This window comes from Leuciscus leuciscus, assembly GCF_965113295.1.
Source record: "Leuciscus leuciscus genome assembly, chromosome: 20".
In the NCBI taxonomy this organism is placed as follows: domain Eukaryota; kingdom Metazoa; phylum Chordata; class Actinopteri; order Cypriniformes; family Leuciscidae; genus Leuciscus; species Leuciscus leuciscus.
The window spans coordinates 23,490,265-23,515,608 of NC_138744.1; the positions used below are offsets into that span (position 1 = coordinate 23,490,265).

Below are 25,344 nucleotides of genomic sequence, written 5' to 3' on the forward strand. Positions count from 1 at the left end.
ATGTGTGTTTTAACATTGCTAAGAAAATTCCTGCTCCTCCGTGAGAGATAGCCTACGAGACCGGTGCGTCTCAGTAATCACGCCACCGGCCTCGCGCCTTGCAGCTGCATTTTTTAGAATATGATATCTATATGTAGCGGAGCGGGCGTGGTTGACTCAAATTGATATAATTTCCGACTACGCCACCTGGGGAATTTCACCCCAAGAATAATATAACCTCTAAACACAGGCACACACAGGTTCTAATCACAGTTGGAGTCAGAGACATAGGTAATTGAAAACATATATATTTTATTAATGGTTAAAAGACAGTTTTCTTTTATAAAAAGGTGTTGACCAGCAATCACTCTCATCTATTTGCTTAATAATATCGTTGGCAGCAGAGAAACCTGGGCTTACCCACAGGGGCAGTCTCAAGATATCACCCTTATGAAAATTATTCTATTCACAGTGCACACACACACTAACACACACTCAACGACTCATGTCAGAGAAGACCACGACACACAGTGAAGACGTCACCACCTAAATGGTCACTCGCCTGCCCCCGGGTGCCCAGGCCCTGCAAACAAACAAAAGAAAAAGAGACATCATCAACCAGTGATATGCAAAAAGAACAAAATGATATAACCATAAATCACCAATACAATAATCAAACCAAAATAAACATACACATTCAAAAAGATAAATCAATTAAAGAAATAAACAGAAGACAAACAAAAAACCTCAAAACATATCACTGAGAACAGAATTTACTGGAAACAGTGCACTGGAACAGTCCACTCGAGACAGTTCACTCAAGACGATTCACTCGAGACAGTTCACTCAAGACGGTTCCCTCGAGACGGTTCCCTCGAGACACTCAAAACAGTTCACTCGAAACAGAACACTCGGGTCAGTTCACTTGAAAGAGTTCACTTAAAACAGAACAGTTGAAAGAGTTAAAACAGAACAGCAGCCGATGAGGAGCAGAGCAAACAGCACTTTACGATGAAGCACAGGGCTGATAATTCTCGTGCAGGACGCCGCTACTGTCCTTATCGCGTGCCTAAAAACAAAACGAAAAGGTGTTACACTGCAATTCCTTTTCCCTTGGCTTCACGCTCGAGCAGTATACTCACAACAAAACATGCTGTCACGGGATTACTATACGATGGATGGAGCCAGATGTCTCCGACAAAACTCGTTGGCAGAAAGCGCAGATCGATCTTACACTACGTTAAGCATACAGATTACTCAGATTACCCGCTCAGCCAAAGCAAAACTTCATTTACAAGCTTCCCTTACCTGTCTCAAATGTCCATACTGAACTCTCCAGAAAGCACACAGACTGACAAACAGCCTGGGTTCTCCCAAGGTTTTTTTTCTCCATTAGGTCACCTGATGGAGTTTTAGGACACCATTAGGTCACTTGATGGAGTTTTTCGGTTCCTTGCCACTGTTCCCTTTGGCTTGCTCAGTTGGGGATATTTTGGGGATATTTAATTTAATTTTATCAATCAATAAATTCCTCTTGAAACAAACTTTGTTGTATTATTTAAATTTAATACTGTGAAGCTGCTTTGATACAATCTGTATTGTGAAAAGCGCTATACAAATAAACTTGACTTGACTTGACTTGACAAACAGCACCGACAGTGAATACCTGACACTGCACTCCAGCAAAAAGCAGCAGGGCGCCTGGGTGACGTCACGGCCCCGGATTGTGACGCACACTAAGGAACCGGAAATCCATGCTTTTATACGCACCGGACGCCAGGCCATTGGCCAAAACCATAACGAGTAGAAGGGGTCATAACCCTTCCTGCTACATATATAAAATGTTTGTTTTGTACACTGTGTTTGTATGGTGTTCATTTTTTATCAATAGAAAAATTGTACGATTAATTATTTTTTCAAACTCAGACTCATTGGCCTTGGCTCATTTTCTGTGAAGAATATATATCTGAACACATATTCAATGACCACACACTGTACACCCCCCCCTACACATTTATATTACACACAGGCTGTTCGGGTCCACTGGACCCGGGGCTAATAAAAGTGTGGAAATTGTAGGTCCTGTGTTCCTTTACTCTGTCCTCCTCCTGTCATGGCCTACTGTTATTGTGTGTGTGTGTGTGTGTGTGTGTGTGTGTGTGTGTGTGTGTGTGTGTGTGTGTGTGTGTGTGTTCTTGTATATGGTTTATGAGGACACAAATGTGTATAATGACCATAGACTGTAAAAAAATATGGACGTAGTGTCCGTGACGTCACCCGTAGGTTTCTGAAGAGCATTTTTGAAGCCTAAAGTGGGCGGAGCCGGCCGTCGCCATCTTGGCCTCGCGTCACTCCCGGATAACAGAAAATGGGCAAAGAGGCGGGTCGGGTGGGGAGGTAATGCTATGCTATATGCTACTGACAGTACCAAGTCTGTGACTGCACAGGGCCTCGCGCTAAAGTGACAGTTGATGATGTAAAGCCAATTAAAAGTTCCTGTTTTTGCCCTTCGAAATATTATAATAGTTAAAAGACATGGCAACAAGTGAGACTGTGTATCGTGATTCTGTACTATTCTGCTAGTTGAAAATGTATATGCAGTAACTAAATATTACTCTGAGAGAGTGTGTGTGACAGTGATTTATGTGCATTTATTGCATGGACGGAGAAAGCGCCGACACCTGCAGGATTTCATCTGACGGTACATAAGCATATTATAATCTATCTGTTCCGTGAGAGCAGAACGAACGAGCCTTTATTGACGTTTTTAAATCTGAAAACTCCAAAAAGCAACGAAATTGTCAGACATCCATTGGTGCATATTCACAGAGGAAAACAACTGAAATACAGCGCTGGTTGCTCTCTCGAACGATACTCGACGACAACGACGGAATCCGAAGTAATGGGTGTATTAAAGTAATGGGCGTTTTAAATTGTATGAAATAATCCCGAAAAAAAGCACAAACACTGCAGAGATGGCAAATTAAGCAGCTAACATATGCTGAGGTGAAGTGACGGCTAGTAACAGCAGACAAACGGCTAGCATTGACATCAGCGGGAATCCACCTGTCACTCTAGTGGACACACCCTTAATTATGCAGAACTTTAAATATTAATCAACTAAACGGATGAGTTATAAAAAAATTCACCCCCCTCACAGTTGTTATGAAGGGCAAAATTAGCTGTATAAACCAAAGCCACATACAGACACCAGGCTGTAAACACGTTTTTTTCTGCCGTAAAATTTGGCATTTTAACATGGGGGAGATACAGATTTGACTCACTTTTGACACCAGCCTCAAGCGGTCAGTCAATGAATTGCAGTTTAACTCACTTCCGTGTTGGTTTCAAGAGAGAGACGGGGAGGTTGCCGCTTGATAATGACATGGGTATTACAACGTAAACATGGTTTATGAGGACATCTGTGTCCTTATAAACCAAACGGCTTAAAAAACATACTAAATGGTGGGGTTTTTTTATTCAAAAAATGCCAAAAGTTTTCTGTGATTGGTAGGTTTAGAAGTAGGGTTAGGTAGGGGGATAGATTATACATTTTGTACATTAGAAAAACCATTACGCCTATGGAGAGTCCCCGTAAACCACATATCTGAGTGAGTGAGTGAGTGAGTGAGTGAGTTGTGTGTGTGTGTGTGTGTGTGTACAAGTGTGTGTGTGTGTGTGTGTGTGTGTGTGTGTGTGTGTGTGTGTGTGTGTGTGTGTGTGTGTGTGTGTGTGTGTGTGTGTGTGTGTGCGTGTGAGAGAGAGATTGTGTATAAGTGTGAGTGCAAGAGTGAGTTTTGTGTTTCTTAAAGAGTAAGCAGCCAATATTCTAACCGGAGAGCTAAGAGCTCAAGTTAGAACTGCATGTAATAGAAACAAGATTATAAGTATAACTATCAGAGAACATAGGCTATCAAACAGAGCAGAGTTATAATGTACATAAACATGTCATACAGATTTACTTCTGCAGGAGTAGCCAACACACACACACACACACACACACACACACACACACACACACACACACACACACACACACACACACACACACACACACACCACTCCACACATGTGTTCATACATGCACACATGTGCCCTAGTCATCTTCAAGTGACTTATTGTCACAGTTTACACACTGACAGAGGTTTGTACATGGCAGCTCATGCAGTTTGTAACGGTGGCAGGCCCCAAACGAAATGTAAATCAACAAATGAAAGATGTATGTATAAAAAAAACAATTAGTTCGGGCGCCAGACAAGCTTAATCTTGTCAAATATTTTTCCTCAGAAAAGCTCTTTAAGTCACCGGTTACGAATAAACATGAATCAGAAATCACACAAAGAAAGTTCAGTTTCACAGTTATATTTTCATAATTTTCAAAGAAATCAGACAAAATCTCAGTTTCACCATAAGCAAAGAATCAAAACAAACTAAACACACACCAAATAACTTTGGTTCAAGTTAAAAATCCTACAGTCTTTACACCACTGTTTTTGAATTGGTAAAAAAAAACATTAAATCAAACTAACAATGAAATCAACCATTTAAACATAACGAAACACTTCACTGTATTATACAGATACGAAATACGTGGTGAAAGTGGTTGCGTGAATGTTTGGTTGGCTTGAAGACGGTGCATGCGTGTGCGTGCGGGCGTGTGTGTGTGTGTGTGTGTGTGTGTGTGTGTGTGTGTGTGTGTGAAAGAGCGTTGGCCGAAAATGGCAGGAAGGAAAGTTTCCGAAGTGAGGGTAAAACAGGGAATAACCTGGAGAACTTGCTCACTCGTCAGCCTCAAAGACAAGCTTCGCTGTGCAGCCGGTGTCCAGAGGTGCAGCGCACCCTCAGTGTCAATCGCTAGGCAACTCACGCTCACTCTAGATCCACGTACAGCCCAAACACAGCGTCTCGCGTCTCACTGACTGTGGATTCGTCTCAGGTAACCCGCTCCTTTTTTTCTCTTTTCCCTCCCTCTCTTACAACTCCACCTTATATACTCATTTCCTCACTTCCGGATAATTGATTTCCCTCCTCCATGCAGTCACGCAACTTACGTTTTTCCCGTACCGCCACACTCTCCCCCCCTGGAGAAAGCAACCCAAGGTTGTAGGATAGAAAGTGTGGATTAAAATCCCAAGAACTCTTCACCTTCCTCTGACGATTCTTGGAATATTTTCTCTTTTCTCTTGGAATATAATGTCTTTTCCTCTCCTGGATTTCCAACTCCTCGGCTGTGGGGAAGCATGCTTTTAAATTACTCACATGCACATTACGCACATCTTCCCCAGAGGACTCCAATGCCACTTGATAATTTATTGGTCCCTGCTGCTTTATTATCCGATAAGGACCCTTCCATCGTTGCGCAAGTTTTGCACTGAAATGGTGTTGGGCACTAGATTGGGGGAAATTCCTTAGCCACACACGGTCATTTTCTTTAAAGGAGGCATCACGTCGGTTCTTATTGTAGATCCGTAGTTGTCTTTTCTGTGCCTTTTGGCAGCACTCTTTCGCTTTAGCTTGAAGTTGAACTAGATGACTGACCACATCATAGGAAGGTAAATCGGGAGAGATGTTCTTGCCACGCAACAGTTTGTCCATGGGACCTTGCAATTTCCTCCCCAGGTGAAGCTCTGCTGGGGTCATGCCGATGGACTCCTGGAGAGCTGAATTGACTGCAAATCGTAGTTCAGGCAAGTACTGATCCCATTTCTTGTGGTTATCTTCTACATAAGCCGCCATCATGTACTTTAGGTTACGATTTACTCTCTCTGTCATATTCGTTTGTGGGTGGTAAGCAGTAGTGAGTTTCTGTGTGACACCGCATTTACCACATATCTCCTTGAATACAGCAGAAAGGAACTGAGAACCTCTATCAGACAGGATAAAGTCAGGAACCCCCCATCGAGTCAGAATCTCTCTCCTGAAAAGTGCTGCAACAGTCTCTGCATGGGCATTCCGCATAGGAAACAGCTCCACCCAGCGGGTAAAATAGTCCACAAAGACAAGAAGGTACTCATTCTGATGGGTACTGCGGGGCATTGGTCCCATGATGTCTACCCCTAGCATTTCGTTGGGATGTGCTGTACTGACTTGTTGTATTTTTCCCGCAGGTTTACGATTTTCCCCTTTGAGTGTTTGGCATTTAACACATCTTTTGACATGATTCTTCACATCCGTCCACATCCCAGGCCAAAATGCAATATCATGCAGCCTCTGGTAAGTCTTGTAAATACCCATGTGGCCACTTAAAGGATTTGAATGGTAGTGGTGGAGAACGGCTGAAATCAGACTGTTGGGAAGGTACACCCGATAATGGCGTTGGCCACTCTTCAGCTGAGTTGTGTGGTACAATTTATCCTCTACTACCTCGTACTGATTTTTCAGCTGATCATCTCCTGCCAGTGTTTGGAATAGTTTTATAATTACAGGGTCCTTGTGCTGCTCCTCCCAGATGGCAGCGGCAGTGATGGGAAGGTCTGACTCCTCCGTTTGCCTGACATATAAGCTACAACCAGGTTGGGTGTGGATCCGAGAAAGAGCATCTGGTGCTACATTCAGCCTTCCTTTACGATACTCAATTACAAAATCAAACTTCTGCAATCGAAGAACCCATCTAATGAGACGACTGGTGGTTTTTGTAGAGCTCATTACCCATTGCAGGGCTGAGTGATCAGTCACAACCGTGAATAATTTAGGCTCTAGGTAATGTTGCCATCTTTCCAGAGCCCATATGACGGCAAGGCATTCTTTCTCTGTCGCAGAGTAGTTGGTTTCGGCTTTGCTCAGGGATCTACTGCTTTCCTGTAGCTCAGTGGTAAGCGAGCTTTCCTGTAGCTCAGTGGTAAGAGCATTGCGTTAACAACGCAAGGTTGTGGGTTCGATCCCAGGGGATTGCACATACCTATGTATAAATGAATAGGATAATGCAATGTAAGTCGCTTTGGATAAAAGCGTCTGCCAAATGCACAAATATACAAATATAATATAAATATAAATCTACTGGCGTACGCAATCACCTACTCTGATCCCTGGTCCTTCCGCTGCGTCAACACCGCACCTAGTCCGATGTCACTGGCATCCGTGTATACAATAAATGGAAGTTCAAGGTTGGGATGACCAAGAATGGGAGGTGAGGTAAGGTAGGCTTTTAGCTGTTCAAAAGCTTGTTGACATTGGGGTGACCAATGAAATGCACGACCCTTTTTTTTCAAGGAATTGATGGGCTCAGCAATCCTCGAGAAATTTGGGACGAACCGGTGGTACCACCCGGCGAGTCCAAGGAAGCGCTGAACCTCTTTGATGTTACGAGGTACAGGGTATGCACATATGGCTTCTACCTTACTCAGGTCTGTGGAAATACCATGAATGTTCACCACATGTCCAAGGAATGTTAACTCCTGAAGACAAAGCTTGCTCTTCTTTAGGTTGATAGTCAAACCCGCTGTCTGCAATCGATGGAGAACAGTTTGGAGATCGAGGAAGTGCTGGTCCATGGATGGTGAGTAGATTATAATATCATCAATGTAAACGAAGCATATGTTACCTCGTAATTCCCCCAAAACCGTCTCCATCAGTCTTTGAAAAGTCGCTGGGGCATTTTTTAACCCAAAAGGCATGACTGTAAACTGATACAACCCCGATGGAGTGATAAAGGCAGTCATGGGTTTGCTATCTGGACCCATTGTCACCTGCCAGTAGCCACTGTTGAGGTCGATTGTAGAAAAGATCGATGCACCAGAGAGGGATTCAAGAATCTCTGTAATGTTAGGGAGGGGGTATGCATCACTCTCTGTTATGGCGTTGACCTTCCGGTAATCCACACAAAATCTCATTTTACCATCTTTTTTTGGAACTAGGACAACAGGGGATGCCCATGCCGAGTGAGATGGTTCCACGATACCTGCCTTTAACATTTCCTCCAGTTGCTCTCTCACAACAGCTTGTTTAGAAGGACTCATGCGATAGGGTCGCTGTTTGAGGGGCACTGGATGTGTGATATAGAGGTGGTGTTGGAGAACATCAGTTCGTCCAGGTTGGAGGGTACACACCTGAGAGTTGGACTCCAAGATTTGCCGTAGTTGTCGTTTCCCGTCAGGTGGTAAGTGAGCACCATTCACAGCAAGGTTCATTAATGCTTGTTCATCCAGGCTATCAAGTGGTCGTGATAGCAATGGGTGTTGGAGTGGAGGAATGGAACTGAGTAGGGAGAGGCTTTGATTAACACTCTTCAGGTGTTGTCTCTTTTTTAGGTGTGGTGGTTTCACCACAGGTACACTGGCCTGGCCTGGTTGGAAAGGATAGTGTTCATCAGGGGCAGACTTGAAAGAATAATTTCTGTCAGTCACATCAATCTGCAGTCCACTGAAGAAGATGAAATCTAATCCCAGGATCACTGCATAAGCGAGGGCTGTGTAGGAGAGGACAGCAACCTGTACTGGGAAAGTCTTATTATGAAGCATAATCGGTAGGTTTATCCATCCTAATGGAACTTCTGCCTCACCATTAGCTAAATAAAAAGGACCAAGGGTCCAGGGCTGAAGGTTGTCATGTGGGTTAAGTTCTGTCCAAAGGCTCTCATGGATAAGGGTGTAACCTGCGCCTGTATCCACAATGGCCTTTCCTCTCCAGGGGCCAATACTGATGGGCACCACTAATTGTTGTGGTACAGCAGCCATTAGCTGATTTGAAGTATTGGGCCCTGTCCCAAATGGCACACTCCGGACTTGTGGACTTCCTCAGAGTCCACACTTTGGTGACGTCATGTAGTGCAGACCTATAGGGCCCTTGGCGCGAGTCCACGAGGGCGCATTGAGAGGTATTTTTGGGACAGACTCGATCGGCATGCCGGAAATAACGGTCTGGTTGTTGTTGGACAGGAGAAATCACATTTTTGCGCTCCGACGTCTTATCTGCATGTCCACTACACAGCCTAATTTTACAGTTCTATATTTTGATATTATGCATATCACCTGGGCATTAGACAATAGATAAATCATGCTTATTTAAATGATGTATACAGTTGTACATAATAATACATAATGTTCCATTTGAACTAAGATTACAATTTTAAAACATAATTTAAACATATTTTTTTCAATTTACAGGTTTCAATATTCATACTATGTTTACATATGACTCAGTAAAGCCCTGCCATTCGGTTCTATTTATTTAATGAATCATAATGCGATCGTATTATTAAACACGCTATTATTATGTTTGAGACATCAACCACTGGTCGATGACCATAATGTTTGTATAAACTGTAGGTAACAACTGGTAAAATGTACATTTAGGTCATAAAAACAGTAATATTTTCTTCACAGCCATGTCAACAATTATCCGTGAGTGAAATCTCCTCCCATCTGTTGTCTGATTGGCCTTTCGCAAGGATTCCTGGGTAGTTAAAGTGCGTGGAGCCTGCATCTATGCGGGCTTCGTGGAAGACCGCTTCAAGGGTACAAAGGGGGCGCTGCTGAGCACACTTCAGAGCGGTAAAATGCTGAATGGGACGGCCTACGGACTCGTAGACTCAGCGAGCACGCGCAATTCAAGTCCACGAGACCGAAAGTCCGCATGAAGTGCGCCATTTGGGACAGGGCCTTGGAACCAGTGGAGGTGATTTCTTCCAAGGTTGCAGATACCGCGTTGCTGGAAGGAGTAGCTGGCTGGCGAGGCGGACCCCCAGACTTCATAGGTTGGAAGAAACGCTTGTTATTCGTGGGACGCTACTGAACAGATGGCTGGTTGGAAGCGGACATAAAGTGAGGGCAATTTCCAGGTGAATGGGAACCTTTACACTGCCAGCACTGTACTTGAGGCTTCTCCACAGGTTGGCTAGAGACTGGTCTTTGTGGCATTGTAGGTGGGGGTTTAAAATCCTTGCGTCCCTCATATTGTACTTGTTGCACATAATCCTTCTCCAGCTGATGGCCCAGCTTTACTAGCTCCTCGACAGTGCTTACCCTGCTGCGTAACTGGCTGGCGAGATAGGGCTTGATATTTTTAAGGATCATTTTTACCATGTCACTTTCTGTTAAGGAAGGCTTCCACCTTTTGCAGAGAGCTCGATATGAGAATGCAAAATCCCTGATGGATTCCTTCTCTCCCTGGGTCCTCGTTCTGATCCGATCAGCCAGCTCATCTTCGTAATCCTCAGATAGGAAGGCAGAAAGAAAGGCTGATTCAAACTCATCCCATGTTGTTACAGAGGATCTGGCAACCTCCCACCAGTCACGGGCAGTTCCATAGAGTACAGTTCGGAAAGTGGCCAGCAGGTCTGCATCAACCAAGGGATGTAATGCTAGAAAATCTTGGCAGCGTGTCAAATATAGTAAAGGGTCTGGGTCATCTGATGGCCTTCCAAAGGTGGGAAATGTTATCTTAAGGTGATCACTTCTTACTACTGCAGTAGTGGGAGGAGTTGCAGGAGCAGTCACTGTGGCTGGTGGTGAAGAGATGGAGGTAGTGCCAGGTGGTGTTGGTATACTCTCCTTAAGATCCACTAATTTCTTTTCTTGCATTTTGCTTCGTTCCACCATTTCAGTTTGGAACTTTTTAAAGTCTGTACAAAGGCTAGCAGTTTGGACGGAGCACTGATGCATTTCTGCCGTAAGCCGGTCGTGGCTTTTTTGAAAGTTCTGTTGCATGGTTTTGAGGTCCTGTTGAAGTTCCAGCTGAAGCTGATCCACCATGAAGCGCACCTCAGAGACAAAGGTTGATTCAACTTTTTTAAGTTCACCTGTAATCATGAGTTTAATGGCTTTGGTTAGTTGATCAGTCTCATCCTCATCCTGTTTTTTGTTCGAAACAACTAGTGTGAGAACTTGCTGCTGGTTGTCCTTCATTTTAGTAGCAAGGTTGGTAATCTGGTCACAGTGCTGGGAAGAAGTTGCTTTCAGCCCCTGAGTAAGTTCAGAGACCGCTTTCTCCTGTTTCTTTATGAAATCCAGCAGTGTATCCCAATTACCTTGGACTCGTGAGGTAAGATGTTGCATTTCTCTACCAGGAGTGGGAAGTACACCGGGCAAATCCTGCTGTGCCACAGAAGAGAGAGTAGAGAGTTCAGGTGATGTGCATAGCTGCATAGGGCCTGGTCCCTGGTCCCAGGTAAGGGTTTGCACTGGAGTACTGCCAGCCAGTGCTGAAGCAAACCGCACTTGGGCTCCTGGATAGATGGTATTGGAAAGCGTTTTGGGTGTATGGGACATGGAAGACATGAGGTGAAGGAGGTCCCGGGGTAACCCGAGGCTGTGATGCAATTGGCCAAATCGGGGTTGCAACATCTGGAGCTTCAATATCCACACACGTGGACAGAGGAGATGGTGTTGTGGTCATGTTTCAATGGAGTAGTTGCAGTAGTTCAATGAAATGGAGTAGTTCAATGAAGTGTATAAAATGTCATGTAAAATGTAATGATTGTTAGTAACTGCGAAAAGCAAACAGGAAATGAATAAAATAACAAAATACAATGTTGTATTGATGTTCAATAAAGAAGTTTAACCCACAGTTACAATTCCTGTCCTAACAAGTATTCAAATGCAAAACCACACTTCAATCATCTTAATTAATCGTTACATTGAAGCTAACCCTCAATTACTGTAACAAGTAAATTAAAAAAAAATGCCAAGATATACACAAACACTTTTCCCAAAAAATAACAAAATTGACAGTTTGATAAGTTTTTTTTTTTTTTTTTTTTTTACAGAGTACCAATCAAATGTCTTTTCTTTTTTCTTAAAGAGTTCAGTTCAAGTGTCTTTTCTTTTTCTTAAAGAGTTCAGTTCAGGTGTCTTTTCTTTTTCTTAAAGAGTTCAGTTCAGGTCCCTGTTCGGGCGCCACTTCTGTAACGGTGGCAGGCCCCAAACAAAATGTAAATCAACAAATGAAAGATGTATGTATAAAAAAAACAATTAGTTCGGGCGCCAGACAAGCTTAATCTTGTCAAATATTTTTCCTCAGAAAAGCTCTTTAAGTCACCGGTTACGAATAAACATGAATCAGAAATCACACAAAGAAAGTTCAGTTTCACAGTTATATTTTCATAGTTTTCAAAGAAATCAGACAAAATCTCAGTTTCACCATAAGCAAAGAATCAAAACAAACTAAACACACACCAAATAACTTTGGTTCAAGTTCAAAATCCTACAGTCTTTACACCACTGTTTTTGAATTGGTAAAAAAAAACATTAAATCAAACTAACAATGAAATCAACCGTTTAAACATAACGAAACACTTCACTGTATTATACAGATACGAAATACTAGGGGTGGCACGGTACATGAAAAAACATCCGAACCGTTCGGTTCGCTTGTCTCGGTTCGGTGCGTGTGTGCGTCGCGCGGTTCGCACGGTTCGACGCATGCGCAATGTAGCCTTGTGCCCGTGCTACTGCTAATACAATGCTAAATCATAAATCAGACAAATGTAGAATAACATTACAATGTCCAGCAATCGATTTAAATAGTACACTGGGTTTACTTAGACATTTAATGAGATCAACTCCACTAGGCTATATGTTGTTTTTTTCACGTGAATAAATAGGCTACATAGATCGACTGTTCCACGTACCGGTATGTACTTTAATGGTCCAGTGGCAGAACTTGCCAAGCGTGTCAAAGGTTCTGAGTTCTAATCTGCACTCGTATATATTTTTCTTTTTCATCAAAACCGATTATGTTTATCAGCGGTTGTATATCAAGCAGGGACAGATTTGTATGAATTTTGTTTTGTGATTTCATCGGAACGAATAGAGTAGCCTAGAGTCTCCTCAACGGACTGAAGCGCGCGTCTGAGTGAAGAATGTGCGGCCGCTGCGGTGTGTGCGCGAGCCACGAGAACACTGTATCAGCGCCACTGATCGCAACGGCAACGAGCACTTTGATCACTTGATTAAAAAAAACACATTTCAGCGCTAGATTGCTTCTTATTTAACAAACGAACGAAACGAATACTTTGCTAGTTAACTGGAAATGTTTTATTTATTTGTATTGGTACATCCGTGCTGGGACATAATATCAACCCTGGCAAAAAGTGGTGACAAATAACTGTCCGACACAGCCCACGGGAAATGAGAAGCTGCGTTTTGCAAACACACCCCATTTATGAAATAAATTAATTAATAATTAGATAATTCAGCTATATATCATATGCTGAAGTAAATTTTTGGAGTGTTAAAGATTAAAAGAAAAAACAACAACAAGAACCGTACAGAACCGAAAACCGTGACCCTAAAACCGTGATACGAACCGAACCGTGGGTTTTGTGAACCGTGCCACCCCTACGAAATACGTGGTGAAAGTGGTTGCGTGAATGTTTGGTTGGCTTGAAGACGGTGCATGCGTGTGCGTGCGGGCGTGTGTGTGTGTGTGTGTGTGTGTGAAAGAGCGTTGGCCGAAAATGGCAGGAAGGAAAGTTTCCGAAGTGAGGGTAAAACAGGGAATAACCTGGAGAACTTGCTCACTCGTCAGCCTCAAAGACAAGCTTCGCTGTGCAGCCGGTGTCCAGAGGTGCAGCGCACCCTCAGTGTCAATCGCTAGGCAACTCACGCTCACTCTAGATCCACGTACAGCCCAAACACAGCGTCTCGCGTCTCACTGACTGTGGATTCGTCTCAGGTAACCCGCTCCTTTTTTTCTCTTTTCCCTCCCTCTCTTACAACTCCACCTTATATACTCATTTCCTCACTTCCGGATAATTGATTTCCCTCCTCCATGCAGTCACGCAACTTACGTTTTTCCCGTACCGCCACAAGTTTACATGTGCATCTACCCTTAACACAATTTGTTTTTTTACACGAGCAGTGCTCAAGTTCCAGTATGGCCTTTGGAGCTGGACGTGTAGAGATCATGGGCGCAAGACCTCAGAGCCCGTGTTTTTACTGGAGTCGCCTCACCATCCTCGGCCTCTACCACTAAAAAAAGTGCAAAACAATAGATCTAGGTTCTGCACCCTTCCCCACATCACTGATTAAGGAAAAATGGTTTGTAACTTTCAGCAGGGGAAAACTCATGCTCCATATATTGGTTCCACCTGTTCCCTTAACATGGGTAATAGACCAGTTTCACAGCGTTCAGGTGTCTGGCCTTGTTGATGTTAATTATGCCATAATTGGAAGGGTACATTTTTGCAGGGTGTTTTTATTATATAGCTGTTAATACACTGTATATTATCTATATTATTTGTACTACTCTTATTATTTGTACTACTCTTATAAGGCTACTGCTAATACATTGCACATTTATATTTAATTTATATTACTGCAAACCATACTATCTTAACTGTATACTACTGTCTACACTGCACTGTATGTCTTATACTGCACCGCCTGTCTATACAATATAATACCAACCTTCCTTTGCAGTTTCTTCAACTAATACTGCCTTCTCTCCTCTCCTTTGTGATCGTTTTATCTTCGTGATATTTGTGAAAAGGCTGTAGCACTCCCTGTGGTAGCCAGTGTTAGCTGGTTTGACTAACTGGTTTGTAGGTTCCTGGCTTTGTAACTTGTATGCCTGTAGTGCCTCTTCTGCTATAATAGTTTCTCTGCACTCAAGGTCTTTACACAGAAACACTGATTTAATGAATTTGTCCCAACTTGTGTCTGTGAAGGGAATGGTGGGTCCACTTCCCTCAAATATACTGTATGCATGCAGCACTTCATATTTTGCCATTTCTTCCCAGTAAACATGTAATGGGAAAAAGAGTATTGTCTGGCTCGTTTTTACGACGTTGTGTTTCCAAGCAATACAGATCAAATGTTTGAAATCAGAACGGTGTATTTATTAAAGATTACAACTAAATGACAGGACGTCGTATGACAAAATATGGTTACATTAAATAAAAACAGTAAGAGTGGATAACGTTACCTCTACATTCACATTTTGTGTCAAACTGAATATGTAGCATGGGGGTAAAATGAGTTAACAAGTTAAATCTTTCCTGGGCCAGTGTGTTGACAAACGCGTAGCCAACACCGACACTTTCCCACCCACGCTATTGGATGAAGGCAACAAATACTTGTCAGACCCATAGACTGTAAAAAAAATATGGACGTAGTCGTCCGTGACGTCACCCGTAGGTTTCTGAAGACCGTTTTTGAAGCCGACCGTCACCATCATGGCAGCGCGTCACTCCCAAGGGGGTAATCTTTCAGAAAAAACTGAAGCTTCCCCGGGGGTGCCATTGATTAGCAGACCATCACCTGCTGTTAGCATTCCATTGACTCCCATTCATTTTGGCGTCACTTTGACAGCGAATAACTTCACATCTGAGGCGTTTAAAGACTCCATTTGTCCATTATTTATTTCTAAAGAAACACGAAAATGTATAAAAGGCTCCATTACCTTGTATCTTATGTTATGGCCCCGCAGTTTTTGTAATAATAGGCTAACGATTGCGTCATAACCACACGACTCTGTCGCACAGTAGAGAAATTACCGTATGGACAGGAGGAGAAGCTTGCGGGCAATCGGGGGGACGTGGAGGCAAAATGACAAAATAACTAATCAGAATACTTAGCAAAAGTTTCTCCTGCTCCTAGCTCATGGACACCTCCTACTCACACTCTCCGTCTCTGAAGTTTCGGAAGGGAATTATTCAGATTTCTCTTGGCACAGCTACTAGAAGACAGACAGTTTGCTCACGTCACATCTACGTCGTCAAGCTCAGTTTGAGTCTGCGCAGTACGCTCAGCCATCAGGAAGTGAGTGCTTCTAATTGACTTCACTTTTCTCTGTTGAATCCAATGGGGTCGCTGTGTCCATTTCTTTTACTGTCTATGGTCACTCCCGAATTTATTTATTTTTACAGTCAGACAATTAGCTGAGGTAACGTGACGGCTAACAGACAGCAGACAAACGGCTAATGATGAATAATGACCACAGCAGCGGGAATCCACCTGTCACTCAAAAATGGACACCCTTACTTATGCAGAAATTTGAGGCTTAATATAATTTAAATGGATGAGTTATAAAAAAATTAACCCCCCTCACAGTTGTCATGAATGGCAAAATTAGCTGTATAGACCAAAGCCACTTTTTGCTCCAGGCTGTAAACATGTTTTTTTCTGCTGTAAAGTTGGGCATTTCAACATGGGGGAGATGCAGATTTGACTCACTTTTGCACACGTAGCTGCCTGCTCTATTCGCCGGGAAAATCACCTGGAGAAAGTTACCGACATTATAGTAATGGACAAAGTATGTGAGTGGCAACAATTTTTATTTGCTTTGTTGAAAAGCGTAGCGGTTACATATAAAAAACTGGGTTATCCATCACCACAGATCGTCTGAAAACACGAAATCTCCCCTCGGCCCACCGTCTACTCCTCTCATGCAACTTTCCCCTATTCATTCTCAATTACCCCCAAACCTAAACCCACCACATGCATTAGATTAGGGTGTCTGTTTTTAGTCAATGAGTGTGCAATGAGTGTTAAGGCCTATTTATACTTCTGCGTCGAACTGCCGCCGTAGCTACGTCGTAGGCTGTGTGTAGCACGCGTACCCTTCGGCGTACGTGCACCTCTCCAAAAATTTAACAACGCGTCAATTCTACGCGGGCGCAAGCGATGTGATTGGTCTGCCAGAACCCCTCCCTCGGGGTTTCACATGCTCCCTAGGTGCGCGTCAACGCCGACAACAACGCAGAAGTATAAATTAAAACCAACACGTTGCCTACGGCATATAGGCTCCGGCGTAGGTCCGACGCAGAAGTATAATGAGGCCTTAAAGGAGAACTCCGGTGAATTTTTAAGTTAATCTTGATCGTTTTACCTTTGTGAGTACTGTCTATAGAAAAAAAAACTAACCGGATCGGTGCTTGCAACGCGGAGCTGTTACAGTTAATGCCCAGAGCTCCCATTCAGCTAAAACGGCAGTTATGGGGGCATTAACCTAAATAGTGTCTTTGTGCCTCTTTACAGACACAAAATGCAATTAAAATGTCTGTCCAACATGAACAGGGCCCTTACATGACAACAAGATGCGTTTAGCAACTTAGCCATTGTTTAAACTCACCTAAATAGTGTTTTAGACGGCTAGCTGTAGTCTCGCGCTGAAGTCCCGTGGGAACTCAGTAGTAGCCGGAACACGACGCTCCTCCCACCTGCACTATGCGCGTGATTTTTTTTTTCCCAAACCACTTCAGCGGAAATCCCGCCCTGCAGCTGATTTAATTGGTTTAGGTTACAGTGACGATTGACATGACCAATGAAAACCTTAGAATCAGCTGCAGGGCGGGTTTTCCGCTGAAGTGGTTTGGGGAAAAAAAAATCACGCGCACTTTTTCCGGCTACAACTGAGTTCCCACGGGACTTCAGCGCGAGACTACAGCTAGCCGTCTAAAAGTCTATTTAGGTGAGTTTAAACAATGGCTAAGTTGCTAAACGCATCTTGTTGTCATGTAAGGGCCCTGTTCATGTTGGACAGACATTTTAATTGCATTTTGTGTCTGTTAAGAGGCACAAAGACACTATTTAGACAGCTTCGCGTTGCAAGCACCGATCCGGTTCGTTTTTTTTTTCTATAGACAGTACTCACAGTCACAAAGGTAAAACGATCAAGATTAACTTAAAAATTCACCGGAGTTCTCCTTTAAGGAAAGAGTGTGCTGTAACTTTACCTGCGGGTGTCGCTGTTGGGCAGTGTTACTTTATAAAAACAAGTGATTTACCGGTATGCATGTTTTAATGTCACATTTTGTAATATTTGTGTTGTTTTTATTTTTTTGTAATATAGATTATTTCTCAACCAGTTTTTTTGAAGAGACACTGCCTCCCTTGTCTCCTCAGAGGAAACGCCCCTGGCCTGTACATGCGGAAATGTTCCCATAGTTAACGCCTTGACCCAGCGTCTTGTTCCCCTCTCAGGGAACCCACCTGAGGTGTTCCTTCAACTTAGGCTTAAAAAACAACAACAACAACAACAAGTAATATTTTAAACTGAACGGCTGTTTGAAATCCTTAGATTAAGAAGTAACTGACAAAAGTGTGCTTAAATCAAAATAATTTATGCCATCCTCTGCATTGATTCATGCCACATTTCAATAAATAGATTACAATATACAGAATATACTTTAAGTGTGTTATAGGCAGTATGAGGAAAACCCACATACTTTAAAGAACCTACATCATGTGGACTTTGTTCAGGAGGAAAAAAATTGTAAAAGCAATACATTTATGAAATCAAACATTTAATACAAAAAAGCTTTTTGGATATATACACAATAATAATTATATGGAAATGCATAAATGTACTCTACAGAATTTTGGGTTAAGCTTGAAATTTGTTTGGGTTGAAAAAAAAAATTTAATTTAGGCTACTTAGAAGAATATTAAAGAATTTTTTTAAAGCATCTGTGTTTACAGACTTTTTAGTGACTTCAGTCTTTTTTAGAGGCAACATAAATGCAATCCAATATTAAACAACAATGCTAAAAAAAAAAAGGATGTGCATCTTTGACTATACATTGTTAAAAGAACAACCAGTCAGTAACTACACTGGACTGCCTTTCCAAAAAGCATCGTAAGCCTAAATTGATCGTAGAACAATTGCCAATGATATATCAACTTAGGCTTACGTTGCTTTTGGGAAAGGCAGCCCTGATTAGTTAGTTGTGATTGATTCACTAAAATGAACCGACTCATTTGAATCATTTGTAGTGTCAAAGTTGGGCCTAATTTTCTTTGTTTAATGCAAACAAGGAAGGATAAATAACAAAACCCTAAAACTTCTCATCCAATTGAATCTGACAGCTCTGAATATCAGTAATTACCGTGAGCTTGCCTTGGTGACTTAACGAAACTTTTTACACATACTTTTTGTGATATGGATCCTCAATAAATAATTTCTAAAGAAAAACTCAAATGAGAAATATAGTGTAGGTTAAAATTTTACTCATAAGAAAAATGCTATGCTATATATTAGCATTTAGCTTCAACCACAGCAAAATTGTCTTGTTATGTGATTCTTTAAATTTGCATAAATTGTACCTTAGGGATAGTTTTAATTTGTTTTGCTTATGTATCTTCACATTTTGATCTCCAAGATTTGTAATTCACAACTGTATTTCCTGCATAACACACCGTAGCTAGTGAGGCAAATATCTGAAAAGGAAAAAGAACACAGGAATTTATCATTCAAATGAATAAAAAAATTAATGTAATTATTACACACACATACAAAACTCAGTACAGTAATGTCTGTTTAGTTAATGTCAACAAATTAATTCAGTCCAATAAAATAATCAGTTATGGATGGAAAGATATTTGCTGCACAGGTGCTATGTTTGTTGTTCATAAGAAAACAAGAGTATTGATAAACTAATCAGAGAGAGAAGTTGCTTGTCATACCGTTGATGCCACCCAGCTGATGAAGTAGTAGCGCCCCCTAATGGCCACATTCGAAGATACAGCATTAATCACAGCTGCTGTCAGGTACAATACAGAGGCGCTGCCAGTAAAACATATTCCCTGTGAATTAAGAAGCCTTCATTTTAATGAAAGTTTGGTTAAAAAAACAAAACAAACTTTTTTAACACTAATTTGTGTAGTTCTAATTTACTCACCAGAATTTTCCATGGGATCTGGGGAATCCTGGTGTGGGCCATGGTCAGGTAAAAGAGGAAGAGAATGACAGTAAGCACCCAACAAAAGACTGACACAAACATTACCCACCCCAGTGCAGGAACATGGAGGTACTCCGTCCCACCAATCAGAGTCCACACCAGAAGCCCAAACACCTGAGATTGAAGATGGAGCACAGACTTATAGGACTGAAACAGCACTGTTCTTTTGATCAAGTGAAACACATGAAAGTGATCTAAAACCAACTATAAGAAAGCAGATAACAGTATCACGGTTTCTGAGGGAATGCATTCATTGATAAAATGTATAACTTTAATGCATGGATAAAAGCCTCTGCCAAATGTATAAGTTTAAATCATATTTTAGAACCTGAAAAAAAACAAAAAACTTTTGGATTGAGCTGTAAAAAAACTTTTTGAGAAAACAAAAAAACAAAAAACAATGACAATTATGTTCTCTATGCAGCAGAATAGGGCCTTTACACCCCCCCCCCCCCCCCCCCACCCCCACCCCCTTTTTTAACACCATGTTATTCTCCAGAGATCTCCCACCCTCCCTTCCTGTTAGATACAGCCAAAGAATTTCTCACTGTGCATGATATTACAGGAAAAATTATTTTGGGTTTAGAAGACAGAGCTGGCTGTAGATTACAGCAGGAAAGGGAATGATTGAATTTGACTCAGAGCATGTGGTGGAAGGAAGAAGAACAATACAAGCTGAAAGGAAGAGTTTGTTTCCCAACTGTTTTGGTTGGTCCTCTTCCTCTCTTTCCATAGTGAGTAAGCATCTTCATAACCAACAAAAAGTCTTACATTTTGTTGTGCCTATTCACTATACTCAAGCAATCCCTTGTGAAAAATAAATGTTTGATTGTATTGAATGTATGTGGTACACTTCAAATCTTTAAAGTACATTTAAAAACTGTACTTGTGGAAAATATAATTTTAATTACATAAAGGGCAACTGAAGTGTATAAAAAGAGTACACTTTCATCACTATGTTTCTTAACACACTCAAGTGCACTTTGTAATGTCAAACTAAACATTTTATCTTAAAGTACATTTTAAATCATTATGTTTTAATAAACTTGTGTCATGTACACTTATTTTGATGTGTTGACTAACATACAAGCACAAAGTACTTTAAATTAAGTTAATATATTTTAAATATATTCAATTGCAACTTCATCATTACAAATGTGTAATTACAAATATATTGAAATACATGACATTCAATTTGCAATAGAAATTACATTAAAGTAGCCTATGTAAGTACATTCGGCAGTAGGCCTACACTTTGACCATATTTCAAAGACAAAAGAAATAATTAAGAAATTATAAATAAAGATATTACATATAAAGTCCTACTTAAGCACTCTTAAGTTCAGCTAATTGAATTTGATATAAACTGCAATCTACACTATAAATTTAATAGGCTATTTAGTAGGCCACATTTTCATTTAATTACACAGTTTGCACTCAAATATAGGCATATTATTTTAAAATAGCCTATATATTATTTCTGAAATAAGTGCTCTTTTTAAAAGTAGCCTATTTTAAAGTGTGTGTTTCACAAGTGATAGTTTATGTTATAAAAGATTGTAACATAGAAATAAAATATTTTAAATCAGGACCAGTTTCACTTTTACTATATCAACAGACCTAAATAGTAGGCTAACCAATCTAGATTTCTTTCATTCTAATTCATATTACTGAAATATGTCTGTTTCATCAAGTGACTTAAAATAGGCTATTAGCTATAGGATAAACCTATCTAAATAACTTCAGATTTAATGAACTATTGAGGTAGCACATTCACGGCATACTTACGATTTCTCCAGCCATTAACATGCCACAGGCAGAACGAATAAAGTTCCCATCATAAGCCAACTTGGAGTGTAACAAGCCTAAACTCTCTATATTTGAGCTTTTACTTGTTCTGTCAGTGCTGCTGCTGTCGATGCGGGACTCGGAGTCGACCTCCATTCTAACGGAATTACTGTAAAACAAACTCCCCGAATGAGCAACGAAATGATCCTCACTACTCCCAAGGAAAGGAAGCATAGGCTAGCCTACTATGGTGAAGGTTTAATCCATTCGTGAAAGAATTGTTCTTTTGAGTCGGATCTTTTAATCTGTTGAACCGGTTTAAAAATCAATCTGGGCTGCGTTTCCCAAAAGCATCGTAAGGCTGCTAAAATGCTCGATCCATCGTTATCTGGAAACGCAGCTCTGAACGATTCGTTCATTAACGGACAGGACCGGTTCTCGAGCCAATAAAACTTCCCTACCATCACGTCTCTTGGATAAGACTACTAGACCTATAACCCATGTCAAATAAGACAGTCTCTCGTAATGAACCGAAAACAGAGAGAGAGGAGTGATCGAAACCAATTCTATACGCTTTGGTTAGCCTACCTGCAGCCGTTTAGCTGTGAATGCAGGTATAGGCCTACCCTTTTTTTTTTCTTCGGCAAACTATGGTTTTGAATGTTTGGTTTAATAAATTTTTTTTTTTTTTTTATTTATTTAATCATTAAGGCTATTTATTGGTAAATATTAACTTCAAACAGCGCCCTTTTTTGCTCTTTGTGTTCTAATAGCAAGATATTTGTACTGAATGACAAACTAATGCAAACGGAAACGATTCTTTTAACTAGTTTGAGTAATTCATTTGTAACCGACTAAAAAGAGTGATTTATTCGCGAATTGCTGTAGCATATTATTTCATATTAAACGAATTGACACAAAGGCATAACCTGCAATAAACAGCAAATATGTGTGTTTTAGGGTGTTTTCACACTTGGTCCTTATCATGAATCTGAATTCGGTTCTTTTCAAGAGGACCCAAGTGTGACAACGGTCTTAGCTAGCCACAGCTATAACCACGTATGCTAAATATAGCTTTCGCTATTGGAAAGTTATGTAGTTATGAATGAATGAATGAAAATGTTCCAGTTATGTCTGTATGTTCCGGTTCTCAGCATATATGCTAGCTATTATCGCTGAGTTACCAATCAACGTTAAAACGTGGCAAAATTAATATTCGCAAGCCAGTCATTTTGTCATCTGAAAGTAGCTCTGTCATGACCTAATTAACATTAAAGAGGTTTTGGCATAATCATTTTGCTTTTGGTGGAAGAGAACCCAACGCCTCATGACAAGCAGACTTCATCAGGTGCATTTAACCTGACATCCTGATCATCGTGTGGTCATCTGTGATTTTAAATGTGAAGGCAACTGAGACAGCAAAACATTTTTATTAGTGAAAACCAGCACAAATCACCAGAATTATTGGAAATAATTCCCCGTCCTCTAATAATTCAGCTAGGCCTATGTCACAAGGGGGCAGCAAATCCAAAGAAGTTGCTTGTCAAACTAGTACTGAGAGCTTCATCTATAGCTGTATTATTGTCTCTATATCCAGTAGGCTATTTTGCAGAAAATACCAAATTTTCAGTAATTAAAAAATGTGACTATAGGCCTACAGTTAATTGTTTTATTTGTGCTATCTTGATTTCACACACTATTTTGTCTCATTACTAGAATAGTAAAATATTATTTAATCTAAAGAGCAACATTAGCAAGACAGTCATTACATGACGTCGCTATGGTACATCAAATTCAAATCATATGGGGAGCAACCAGTCAAATGTCTATTTTCTGTTATAATGTTTATATTACACAGACGCTATAAACCTATTATTTGATGGCTGGTAGACCTCATCCTTTCTGCCAGCTCTCTACATCAAAGGTTTGCTTTCACTTTGTTGATCTGATTTTTTATTTATGACTAAACAAACCTGAAAATGCCATGAAAGCATCTGGCCCAGCTGTGTTGCTGTACCCGACTAATACAGTTTGTTACAGGCAATATCAGTGAACGGGATCTAGCTATTGAATTAAAATATTTTATTTGAGACTCAGAATACAGCTATTGTTAATACTCTGTACAGAAAACAGCACATGCAGTATTAAAATCCTGGAAAAGAAAAAAAAGAGAATCCAATAGAATTGATTCAATTAAGTTTTTTTTTTAAATCAATATTTGATTAGAAATAAAATTAGTCGATCAATCCATAATCCACTTAATTTGATGCTAGATTAAATCCAGTTGTATGTATTATTATATGTCATATTTTAATCAAAATCTATAGTTTTAGTTCTTGAAATTGCCAATACTGGTGGAAAATAATGGCAAAATAAGATGTCCATTGCCCAGCACCCTGCGTGTGGCCTGTTCGTCTCAGTAACCTCTAATTATTAATTGTTGTTCACAGCGGTTGCCATGTAGTCTGTTGTAAAGGTTATGCTTTCGATAAATGCACAGTTCCACAGAATGTAATTAAGTCATCTCAGGAGGAGACGTGCTGTGAGACTCAGGCTGGGGTAATGCTTCAGTGGCAGCCATGTTTAAGACGCATGAGTTTTTTCAACAGTCTAACCGAAATGAAATGAAAGTCTAGTTATTGTAAATGTAATGAAATAAACAGGCCACACAGATTATATAATAAATATTACCTAATACCTATCCATTAAATTACATTGTATTTTTGTGGGTAACACTTTATTTGACAGTGTCCTTGTTACACATTACATCTAGTTACTATAGTTATTACTATAAATTGTCCATCATGTACCTAACCTAAACCAAACCCTAATCCTAACACTAATCCTATAGTAAGTGCATAGTTAATCATTACTCGGTACTTACATTTATAATTGCACTGTAACGGACACTTTAAAATAAAGTTTAACCTTTTTATTTTATTTATTATATTACAATACATTTACAAAAATTAGACAGCAGACAGCATTAAATTAGATTTTTTTTTAGCTGTCATCTGTCTTAATTTGAGAGTCTAGGGCTGGTTCATGTTTGTATCATGTTCTATATTCTGAGACAGCCTCCATGAGAGTGGCAAGGTTAAAAGTTGAATGTCACATACTTTTGCTTTGTACTTTAATTGTAGCTAATGGCAAAGTCAGGATGTGCGCATACAGAAAAGATCATTAATTGATCGTTCTCATGTAATTCGGGGTATCATTATCAGAATATAGTAAATATGCTCCCCTCAAATTGAAAGAAAATTCACAGTATTGAGAATTGGATCTGCATTATTGTTTTGTAAAAAAAAATATGATTAATTAAGATGAGGAAACTAATGCACAGTTATATTTATGAGATGTTTTTCATCTTTTTTTATAAATGTACTAACCATATTTAAATTTATATTTACTAATGATGATATTTGTGCTTGTGCAAAGTTCACATTTAGTAACGATGGAAATGTTGGTGATAATAACAACAAAAGTCTTCTGAGTTATTGTATTATTGATAGTCAGAGGCACTAGAAGGGCTGATTGTTCTTTTATTTAAAAAAGAAAGTCTTCAGCTTTGTCTATGAATACTTCAGGGATCGTATAATGATAAATGAGCCTCATAATGCAGGGATTGTTGCTGAGATAATAGCCAAGACAGTCAATAGGACTGACATTTATGAGTCTTTAAATCAACAGAACTGTCTTAACCTGTGGGATTTGTTTATATTACAAAAGTACAGTAGTCAATACTAAACCCTGATGCTGAACCCATGCATCACCCTCTAATTACCAGATCTGTGGAGTCTCTGCGTATTAAAAAGATCTAGATCAGATTATGATCTCCTAATCCTTTAAAAAGATGAGTAGGTTCTGGGAGTTTCTCAGCATAAATGCACATCAGAGAGCGAGAGATAGATAATCTCATTCACAATCAAACACAGTTAGGCTATATAAATATATGTACT

The 25,344-nt window shown here is 40.4% G+C and overlaps 1 protein-coding gene across 3 annotated transcripts; it reads right to left on the reverse strand.

The window, feature by feature from the left end:
• Positions 1-1,029: 1,029 nt before the first annotated feature.
• On the reverse strand, positions 1,030-21,959 carry cmtm8b (CKLF-like MARVEL transmembrane domain containing 8b). Of its 3 annotated transcripts, none has more exons than XM_082150492.1 (5): positions 21,386-21,959; positions 19,538-19,711; positions 19,323-19,442; positions 18,963-19,076; positions 1,030-1,048 (listed from the first exon to the last, which is right to left on the reverse strand). In XM_082150492.1, the coding sequence occupies exons 1-4, from the start codon at positions 21,617-21,619 to the stop codon at positions 18,990-18,992; spliced, it is 615 nt and encodes a 204-aa protein (XP_082006618.1). In that variant the 5' UTR covers positions 21,620-21,959; the 3' UTR covers positions 1,030-1,048; positions 18,963-18,989. The 3 variants fall into 3 exon arrangements, with proteins under 3 accessions (XP_082006618.1, XP_082006617.1, XP_082006616.1); XM_082150491.1 differs by lacking the exon at positions 1,030-1,048 and adding an exon at positions 17,559-17,872; XM_082150490.1 differs by lacking the exon at positions 1,030-1,048 and having other exon boundaries at positions 17,962-19,076; positions 21,386-21,956.
• Between the last annotated feature and the right edge of the window lie 3,385 nt (positions 21,960-25,344).